At 30.0% G+C, this 11,618-nt stretch overlaps 1 protein-coding gene across 2 annotated transcripts; it reads right to left on the bottom strand.

Annotated features, from left to right (window-relative positions):
* Positions 1-4,131, bottom strand: LOC115993594 (serine/threonine-protein kinase SAPK2). 2 transcript variants are annotated; one of them, XM_031117531.1, is made up of 9 exons: positions 3,790-4,131; positions 3,500-3,574; positions 1,965-2,066; positions 1,411-1,464; positions 1,199-1,291; positions 1,021-1,092; positions 807-911; positions 625-723; positions 1-522 (listed from the first exon to the last, which is right to left on the bottom strand). In XM_031117531.1, the coding sequence occupies exons 1-9, from the start codon at positions 3,907-3,909 to the stop codon at positions 244-246; spliced, it is 999 nt and encodes a 332-aa protein (XP_030973391.1). In that variant the 5' UTR covers positions 3,910-4,131; the 3' UTR covers positions 1-243. The 2 variants fall into 2 exon arrangements, with proteins under 2 accessions (XP_030973391.1, XP_030973390.1); XM_031117530.1 differs by having other exon boundaries at positions 1,021-1,113; positions 3,790-4,128.
* Between the last annotated feature and the right edge of the window lie 7,487 nt (positions 4,132-11,618).

Below are 11,618 nucleotides of genomic sequence, written 5' to 3'. Positions count from 1 at the left end.
TTCATCACACATAAACTAGAACTCTCATAAAAAGGAGAGAGTCAAATACACATGTTCTGCTAAACACAACTTAGATATAACATAAATGCCCTGATGCTTTTCACACACAAACCAAGACAGCAAAGGTCCATAAAAGGGCAATCAACGTCACCTACTTGATTCCCTTTGAACGTTTAAATAGGACCTTATAACAAATGCTTTTCTGAGAACTTGGCCGGCAAAGCTACACATACAAAGTAACACTCACAATGCACAGACAAAATCCCCACTTGTCTCTATATCATCCATGTCACAATCTGTTTCTAGATCATCAAGATCCAATTCCAAGCTGCCCCCAACAAAACTACCACCAAATTCAGCTGGTTTTCTAGCCTCTTGAACTATGGACAGTAATTCTTCAATGCTTTGGGATGAATCATTTTCTTTATCATTTTGCCAATTACCTTCATTTTCATCCATGAACTCTACCGGCAAGTTCTTTAAGAGCCAGGGATGCTTCTTAATTTCTGGGATGGTAATTCTCTAAACAAAAGTTACAAAACGCAACTCAAATGAACAAAAATCGGAAAAATTAAAAAGGACACAAAAATTTATTTTTGAGCCAAAATGTGTAAGTTTTAATACCTTTTCGGGGTTAGCTACAAAAATTCGAGATAAAAGATGTTTACATTCCAACGAAATTCGAACATAGTCTGGAATTGAATACTGGACACTAAGAATCCTCTGCCATAAACAATTAGCATATTTTACTTAACCACAATGAACACATTGAAAAGTGGTCAAATGAAATTGGTATCATAGCTAACCTGAAGTGTTTTTCTAAAATTTTTTGGATCCTCTGGATCTTCGAAGGGATAAGCCCCAACCAGCATCACATATAAGGTAACCCCACAAGACCAAACATCTGCAATCTACATAATTTTCAAGGAGTAAAATATGGCCACACATATTAAGTGATCAAAGTTGGTAATAAAGTGATAATGACAAAAAATTCTAGAAGAAAAAAGGAATAAAATTTACTTTTCCGTCATATTCTTTTTTTGACAAGACCTCTGGTGCAATATAAGCCGGTGTGCCTACTGTAGATTTGGGCTGGGAATGTAACACAGATGACTGTAAAATGAGGTAAAATCATTAGTATTTTAATTTAATTAGCTGTACTAATTATTGATCAATGAACAATTGCTAAGTTCACTGCCTTGGAATAGCCAAAGTCACATATTTTGAGACGTGGGGCTGAGCTTCCATCTAGAAGTGTGTTTTCCAGCTTCAGATCCCTATGGCAAATTTGCTGGAAAAATTTAAAAAAATCAAAATAAGATTTATCTTCAATTCAGCAAGAGGTGCAAGGTTTAAGGTCTAGATTTAAAATATTATAGACATTATCCAATTTATAATTTAGAATGATACCATGGAATGGCAGTAACTAACTCCTGAAATAAGCTGTTGAAAGAAATATCTGGCCTGATACAAACATAAAAGAAAATTAAATTAAGGAGAACAAATTTTATAGAAACCATGCACAAAGCCAAAATTAAAAAAATTATTTTCCTATTGAGAAAAAACCAATTAATTTGTTAGCCATAAGAAACATCATTTGTTGTCAAATTGATTAAAATAAAATCTGCAACCAATATGTTTGCAATAATAAGCCTTTCTAGCCCAAGAGGTCAAAAGCATGCCAGTCATATGTTTTATTTGCTTTTACACATAAACGCATACCATAATAGTTAATACCGAAGACACAGGCGCTATAGGTTGAAACTATAAAAAAAAAAGGATGAATGGAATGCCCATTAAGAATATTAACATTATATACATAGGAGAATTTAACTATACACACTTTTTTTTAATATTTTAAATATGTACCATACCTACCTAGCGTTAACCATTAAGGCAGGATTTATTACCATATTTAGTATACATTTTATAACAATAGATGACTCTTATCTATTTTAATTTACCTCATCCTCGGTGAATCTACCAGCATTGCATATCCTTTCAAATAGTTCTCCTCCAGCAGCATATTCCATGACTATGGCTAGATGAGTTGGTGTTAGACACACCTACAACAAAAATGCCCCTTTGTTCTCAATATGCTAAATCCCTTCGTAGAATACATATTAGCAACAAAAGCAAGAACCAGAAATAAGCAGATGAATGTCCTAAAAAAAAACAGAGGATTTGGAATTCAATCATTTAATCAAATACAGAAAGATCTAATATTAATTTGATAATTTCTTCTTGTCAACAAGACTAAAGCATTTGGAAGTTCCTCACATTTTCAACCACTCTTATAAGTATTATTTTATATGCCCATCTTCTTTCTTTCTAGATTTTTCTTTCTCCCTTATGGATTGTAAATCGATGGTAATAAACAAATAATGTTCTGCTATTATAAAGCATGCCTTTTAGGATTTATTTATTTTAGATTGTGTTTGCATGTCATGCATAGTCCATATTCTTCTGTTTGAAAATAAAATTTTAATGTGGTAGTATTTTACTTATAAAATCTATTCTCATGCTACTTAGTACTTATCTTGAAGTATAAAATTTTTTATATTTTATTATAAACATGTGTGAGTTCCACACGCTAGATTCAAAGGTGTACCATTTCACACGCATGGCTTCACAACCATATCTCCAAGCATTTGTAACCTCAATTTTTAAGAATTTATTTGTACCCCAAGCCTATCTCCAAACCTTGTAATTATATTACTTAAAAAAAGATTATATTACTCTTTTGACTAGTTCAATTACAAGAATTATTTGACTTTATTTATCAAAAAAGGCATAAGAAATACTATTTGACTCTGTGCTCTTTAGATTCTCCACACAAAAGAAAAAAGACTGTACACTCTGTAGTCTATAGTTCTGTTCCATTGCCAATATGATAGAAGAAATAAAAATGAAAAACTTTACTATGTAATAGCAACTTGGATTCCAAACTCTCTTCCCTTGTCCTAATCTTATTGAATTAGAACATTTTGATTTTTGACTTTACTTATAAGCAAGCGCAATATCAAAGTCCTATCCAAATTGATAATTGGAAAACTGGAATCCCATTCATTCAAATAATTCAACCTATGAAAATTAAAAGAAAAAAAATTCTATGAAGGTATCCCTCATGAAGAGAAGAAACTGCACTTTCAAACTGGGTACAAAAATTCAAGAAACTTCTCATTTGCAAGGCACATAAATGAATACTAAGGACTCTCTTATTTTGAAATAGAAAACCAAAATTTAATAGAGAGGATGTTAATCCATTTCAAATACAATTGAATCAAAATTGAAGAGCATAAACATTGAAAAAAAGGGAAGAGTTCTTAAAACAAGTGGAATGGCATGGCATATTCTATTAAGAGCACAAAGAAGTCTGATATTTTGAAGTTCTTTCGAGTTGGGAAGAATAATAAATAATCGTAAAAGACCTCTTTTCATTAACTATAAGGCATAATCGCAAATGGCAATTATTAAGCTTGGTAAAACAGCACTATACCTCCTTAAATCTTATTATATTAGGATGCTTCAAGGACCTGTGATTCACTATCTCCCTCTGCACATGTTCATCAATCTGTCCATGACCAAAAATATAAGAAATGCCAATTAACCCGTAAAACCAAAACACACTAGAAAAAAAGTGAAAAAGAAAAACACACACAACCCTGATGGAAAAGTGAATAAATAAACACAACCAAGGTAGGATCATAGAAAAGTTGTCCATAAAAGGTTAGTTCTTTAAGGCAAAAAATCAAAGAGAAGTAAGAAATGAAGCTACATATAGGGCACCTTTGGGCCTTTTTCAATATACTTGACAGCGTAGAGCTCACCACTCCATTTATCCCTTACCAACTTTGCCACCCCAAAGTTCCCTGACCCAATATCTTTCAGTATCTCATAGCGCTCCATTATTTGCTCTTTGATTCTCAAAATTGAAAAATATATAGACGTATAGAACAATCTGTGTGTGTGTGTGTGTGTCTCTATCCTTCTATTGGTTTGCTTCGAGCATTCCTATGGTTTTCAAGGCTACCAATGCAAACAAAGCTTGGGCTAGAGCTAGTGAGCCCCCCCAGTGGACTTTCAAATAGTAATAAAAGCTTCAGGACACAGAGAGATGCACAGGAAGATGCACGGATTACAAGTGGCATAATATTAGGGGTCATAATTTCAAGCAGAACTCAACGAAGTTTTGAGTTGTGACCGAACGTGGTTGATTCGTACACTTCAGCGTTTGGCATTACCACTTGTCAATCGCTAGAAAAGAGAGCAACGTGTCCACAACGACTCTTTTGGTAATTATGTATTTATTTATTATTATTATTATTTTTGGAGTAGTTTATGTATTTATCTTATTATCAATAATTTATACTGACATTTCAGCGGTTAGCATTATCAAGCATTCTCATTTATACTGACATTTCAGCGGTTAGCATTATCAAGCATTCTCAGAGCCTCTTTTATTTTTTTTTTTATTTTGGTAAAGATTAATAATTTATATTTATTATAATTTTTATTAAATATAAATTTGTTAATCAAAGAATTACAAAATTCTATCACATCTCTTAACTTAATTGCCGAAATAATCTCTTCTTATACGTAACATTAAAATTTTCATTAATTTAACAATTAATAAAGAACATATTACGTAGAAGTTGTTTGTTAAGTAGAATATAAATATTAGGCATATTGATAGATAGATATAGACATATGTAGACTCTTTGTTTTACATAGTTAATTTTTAATTACATAAATGATAACCACCTCAAATTTTCCTAGAAGTCATCTCGTCAATTAATAGTGTCTCATCCGAGTTCACTCAATTTGGCCTTTATGCAATCCAACAAAATTGTGGATAAGTAAACCTGAATACTCATGAATGTCCAAAAGGAAAAATTAAAATTCTATCACATCTCTTAACTTAACTGTCGAAAGAATCTCTTCTCATACATAACATTAAAATTTTTATTAATTTAACAATTAATAAGGAACATATTATGTAGAAGTTGTTTGTTAAGTAGAATATAAATATTAGACATATTGATAGATATGAAACAGAGGAAGTGGATGAAGCGTCCAAGGATTGGTGGAGGTTTAAAATTTTGGGTTTTGGTTTTTACTTATTGTAACGGTTGCTTTAGTTGATAAGTTTGATTTTGATAATGGTTCCAAAGTTTATTCGGATAAGAATAAGTCGTTATTTTTCTGAGAATGATGAATAAAATTTTGTCATTTTATCTGCATGAGATGGGATAAGTATTAAAACACACACAAAAAGAGAGTACTTTGAGCTTTTATAGAAAACACATGCTTATTTCAAATGTGTATATCTATCCATAGGATTAAAAATTGTATATCTATCTATTTAGTTGGTTTTTTTTTTTTTTTAATGAATGTGAGGTGTTTTTATTTTTATTTTTAAATAAAATATTAGAAATGCTTGTTAGAATAAGTGGGTTAGTCATTAGTGGGAATGTTCCCATTTTGTAGGTAATGTTTTTTCAAATCTATCTAAAATTTAGGACTTTTTAAATTAGTAATTTTACATGTTTAGCTCTATTATTTTAATTTACATATTTATCCTTGTTAGTTGAAAACTTGTAAGTGAGTATGATGAGGGAATTTTAGACATCAAAATTGAAGAATCCAAATAGGGGACGTCCCTTAAATAGTAGTATATAGATAGATTATTATTATTATTTTTTTTAAAGGAAGAATATACAAAATCTTTTTAATTTCCACCTCAAACACTAAATATCATTAGAAAAAGTGTATATACACACATCAAATTTTGATACATGTTAATATGACTTATTATTAAAGGAATCATTGTCCGAATCTTTTGGCCAAAGAAACCTTAGTAGCAATTTGTTTTGTTTTGTTTTGTTTTTTTTTTTTAATAATCTTATCCCCTTCTTGCATTTTGTACCAATTATTAGCTAATGCTTAATTTATTATGTACCCTAGACTTTGTATGTCTTAGTTTTATAAATCTAATTTCCTTTCAACAAAAGAAAATATTATTAAAAGTGACATTAGTGGTGGGCTCAAATGAGAATTAATACAAGCTTGTCAAATCAATAAGTGTAAAAAATGTTGTTAAATTTTTTTTTTATGTAACATTGCTCATTTAAATGAGAATTTCACTGAGATCTTGATTGCAATTCCTAATTATTGTATTACCATCTAACCCATTGTGAATGTCACATATATAATATATTTTTTACCATTTATTCAGTAGAAAAGTATTTTTCTTTTTTTCCCGTTTTCGTTTTGTTTTCTTCGGTGACCGGATAAGTTACTGTTGGTGTGTTGATGCCATAAATAACCTCTTCTCTTGCTCAAACTAGGCCATTCGAGCGCTAATTTCAAACATTCCATCCTTTAGGATTTTTTTTTTAGTGATGTAAATTTCTTCTTATTGGGCTTCTTTTTGTATGACTTGACTCGAGTTACTCAACTCATCAATTCTTTTTTTTTTTTTTTTGCTGAATCTCAACTCATCAATTCTATCCTTGGTTGGTCCTGGTTGATATTGATGGGTATCTTCCCCTTCCCTAGTCCCTTTTTTTTTTTTTTTAATAAAATTATCTTTATGTACCAAAATAAAATAAAAATTGTTGTTGATGTTATGCGGTTATTATATCACTTTTTTATCACTTAAATAGGTTAGGAAACATTGTGAGATAGATTGTTTACATAGATTTATACTTTTGTTTTAATATTTATGTATATTTTGATGATATAAAAATTATGTAATAAAACATCAAATATATTGGAAGAAGCTTTTTTCCCATTTAATTTTTCTTCATTTTTCAACAAGATGTAAGACAAGTATTTTTAAATTGATCACTCAACTTTCAAAACTTACTCCAAATAAGTAATCATTGAACACTTTTAAGCTAAAATACACTTTAAACTCTCTTAGTCTATGGTTACTTTTAAACCAATGACTCGACTTTCAAAATTTATAATTTATTTCATCAATTATTATAATAATGCCGATTTTTAGTTAAAATGACGTTTTTGGTGAGTTAATGGTAAGATTTAATGGTGGAGAGTGAAAACTATATATTATGAAAATTCAAGACTAATTTAAAATTGACCAATCTTAAAAGAAGAAAAATATATTTAAACCTTTTCTTTAAATACCATGTATTTGATACTAAATATTCAAAATATATATAAAAGAAAGAGAGGCATTAAGTCCACAATATTTTCACAGTATTTCACAACAAATTATAGGTGGTTAGTTGTTATTGATTCTAATTTGAACCTACCATTGAAATTACTTTTTTACTTAACCAATAACAACTTATAATAATCTATCACGTAAGATTTGTTATGAAAATATTGTGGATATAACATTTCTTTAAAAAAAATATAGAAAAAGTTAAAAAAAAAAGGGGGAATATATCTCATGTTTATGAGAATAGTTGATAAATCCATTCAAAAATTTTATTGAAAATCAAGAAGTAAAATTTTCTTTTGTTTTTAATTGCATAATATATATATATATATATGATGAAAATCAAGAATATATATATATTTTGGTTATTTAATTGCTTATTATAGAGGTTAGAGCTAGGGCGAGTATTTATTTTCATATATACTCTCAGTGATGATGGGGAATTATTATTGACTTGAAATTTAAAATGAGGTCTAAAAGAAAAGGAAAACATTTTTTATTCTGTGAACAATAGAAAAGTCAGAGTAGTGTCCCTGGCACTACACGAGAAGTTAACACGGGGCACGGGGTTTGCGAATTACGAGGAAGATAAAAAGTGACGTGGACGGTGGAGAAGGGAGGACACAGAGCGTTGGTTGGCAATTCCATAGTGCGCCCCACTTATTATTGGGACGGAGGGGACTGCATTTTCCTTCATTTTCCGAAGCGTGCGTAATAATAGATGATGTAGTCACGCGTTGTGGACCAGGACGACCAACAAGGCCACAGATGTCTTTCTCTGCAGAAGGTCGGTAATAAATGTACAAATCTTCATAATCAGTTGAAGATAAGAGATGAGAATATTTTTTGGTACCAAAAATTGATTGTTGTCTTGATCGGATAATAAAAAATAAATTTTATACCACATAAAATAGCATAATAAATTTCACAATTTGTTCATGTGATGAATTGTGGTTAGTAAAAGGGTGTCTTCATATGAATCCACTACCATTTCTCTACCAACCACAACTCGCCAATGTAAAGAGTTGTGGCATTTGTTGTGCCATTAGACTTTCGATAATAAAAGAGTTATCATCAAGAGCAACATCATAAATTTAAATTCTCTCAAAAAAAATATTGGTCATATGATTTAGGTTCTAATTAGCTCAATCGGTAAAGTTTTTTATAGTTGAATAAGAGATTTGGGGTTCAATACTCGCCTACACTAAAAATTGATTGCTATTTTGATTTGATAATAAGTAGTTATCATCAGGAGCGGATGTTATAGGTTGAAATTATCTATATAAAAAATATTGGTTATATAATTGTAAAATTTCAAATAATAATAACAATAACCACAAGGGATGGAGTATTAGGGTGATGAGTTCATTACAATAGAGCATGACATATACTTGAATGTTTTACGTTTAATACACTGTACTACTTGTCTATAGGATTTTTCATTGTATCTCATTAGCTGGGAGTAGAATAGTCTGACCAAAAGTTAGAACACCACTTCTCTATTTTAAAAATAATTATAATAACCATAAGGAGGTAAGAGTCATATTATTTTTATTACAAGTTATAAGGGTGAAAAGTCATCATTGGTAAATCACTTTTACATATTTCCTTAGTAATATCATTTTTATCGTGTACCAATTAATATATGTCATCCCAAACCTAAGACTTTTCGAATTTAATTTGACGATCTTTTCTTGCTAGTAGCTTATGATCTACTTTTATAGTATTCAATTTGCCTTGACTTGGGCATCTTATCAATTTGCTTCCTCATGCCTTACGTTGCCCCCGGAAAAAAAAAATACTATTAAGGATTGAATCGATTGATTGGTTATTAGTTATTAAACCTCAAAATTTGATTTTGACCCTTTGGATTTAGTCATATATGCGATTTGATGGCCTTATTTGGATTCTAGCATTAATGTTAGGCCAGGTGTTTTACATTGTTTGTGCTTTGAACTATAGTGCTATTTTGTATAAAAAAAAAAACTATAGTGCTATTTTATTTTATTTTTTATTTGTAGTAAATCCATTAGGATGGCACAAAAAGCACTATAGTTCAAAGGTCAAACAATGTAAAGCACCTGGCCTAACATTAGTGCTACAATCCAAACAAGGCCATCAAATCGCACATATAAGTTATAACTAAATCCAAAGGGTCAAAATCAAATTTTGTGGTGTAATAAACTAATAACCAATCAATCCTTACCTTATTTTTTGGAGGGGGATCAATCCTCACTTGGGTAGGCGAAAACGTTATTGTTTTGTTATCTTTTAATTTTTTGTGAGAATCAAACTTTATTGTATTCAAATCAAGGAAAATTGAATATCAATTAAGCTAGAGGCTCAGTAATAATATATTAATATCCCATAAATAAACTAACAAATGATTGTTACACAAGAGAGCAAGCCCAATTAATTGGGAAATTATTGTGTACTTCCGGAGTACTATAAATGCGTATTCTCTCATCTCACATGAATGGTGGGTCTCATTAATTAAATTCATGGTAGGACCTACCATTTATGTGAGAGGAGGAAGTACGTATTTATAGTACTCCGGAAGTATTTAATAATTTTCACAATTAATAATAGTAGACAATGTGCCACGAGATTATCGAGTACTTATAGGTTTATATGAAAATATTTTGTAAAAAAATTATCTTTTTATTTCATGTATAGGTACTTATTAGGTAATATTATATTTGGAAATTAGTTATATTACATATTTACATGTCACAAAAAATTAAAAGAGAAAATGTGAATTTTAATATGATCGATATATTTTAGTATAAAAAATATTTAATTATTCTCACTAACTTAATTGAATAATTATTGTTATTTTTTTTTTTAGTTTTCTATTGCGTGAATTATTAAATTTACTTGTGTGTTTTGATTATTATTTTTAAAATTGTCGTTAAAGCAACTAAAGTTGAACAAGAATGTCATATACTCATATTCTAAATGAATTGTTTTTAAATATAAATCCTCGAAAATGAAGTTTTTGATATTCTCACTATTCATATAGGAAAAACATGCTGTTACAGATTTGTAATGATTTTTTTTACAATGAACAACTAGCATCACTCCTGATAATAGAAACAAAACAGGGGACAATTACCCAAATCAAAAGAGCCAAAACTTTACAATTAAGAGACCATCTAACTAGAGTGTGGACAGCCAAATTAACCCACCTAGGAACCCACAAAACATAGAGATTAGACGAGACACACAACATACTTTGCATATATGTGTGGTGTCCTGCATTAAGAGATGAGCTGCTATTCAGGTTATTGTAGAAAAACCGAGCAGCAAGATAAATTGTAGGGGTTTCAAAGTGGCTTGCAAGTAGCACCAGCCTAAGTGTGAGTTACCTATAGATCACAAATGACTTAGTAATTTTTGTGAAGGCATGAGCTTCATAGGCCAAACCCAAACTTCAAACCTAAGCCCAAACCCATCTCCACTCACATGGTCAGCTGGCTTTGTGATCATATTTGCGTTGATACAAGAAGCTGTGATCGAACAACAGTGTGTGAACTGTGAAGCACCAGAGCCGGCTCGATATATATATAGTTGGGGGTTTAAGGTGATAAGTTTAAGTGGAGTCTTTGTATTTAAATACCAATTAAAAATAAATTTATTTAATATTAACAAAACTAAAGTTAATTTGATAAATTAATACTGATCAAACTAAAGTTAATTTTATATAGAGAGAATCAAATACTATGATTCAAGAATAAAAATTTATTAAATAATTATTATTCTTTTAGAAAGGAGGTTTACTTTATCTTATAGATAATGTGATGCATGCTAATAGATTTTGATTTTGGCATTAAGAAAGAAATATAGATTGTTTGGTGTGTGGACATGTGAAAGATTAAATAGGTAATGTTGACAACCTGACAATCTATTGTATAGAATATTGATTTTCAATTGGATTGAATTTTTGCTGGTATAATATTTTAGAGACCTTTTTGAATGTGATAAAAATAAAATAGTACACAACTTAAAAAAAAAAAAAATAATTAAACAACTTAGAATCATCAAAATGCTAAAATTATTACAAATTTTACTACTTATTACATAAAACACATAAATTGATGTGGCAATTAATATAATTTGTGGATTTCAACAATCTAATAAATGAATGTTTAATTTTTCAAGTAATCACAAAAATTGTAATATTTTTAACATCACTCAACAATTTTAGGCATTTTTATAATGACAAGTGACCTTTTTATAAAGGGTGGAATCATTAAAAAATTTGGGGCCTTAAGCCTCGGCCTAAGTTGCCCAAGCCTTGATCTGCCACTAGCCTCATCAACGTTTTGGTATCACAATTTTGGGTTTCAAGGTCATTTCACCATTTTCTCTTTTTGGGTATGTATTTGATTTAGGGATTTTGAAACCCAATTGTGCATCTTATGTGTAA

This window comes from Quercus lobata, chromosome 6, assembly GCF_001633185.2.
Source record: "Quercus lobata isolate SW786 chromosome 6, ValleyOak3.0 Primary Assembly, whole genome shotgun sequence".
In the NCBI taxonomy this organism is placed as follows: domain Eukaryota; kingdom Viridiplantae; phylum Streptophyta; class Magnoliopsida; order Fagales; family Fagaceae; genus Quercus; species Quercus lobata.
Note: the sequence above shows the minus strand (reverse complement) of the source record. Positions and strands in the feature narration are given on the sequence as shown.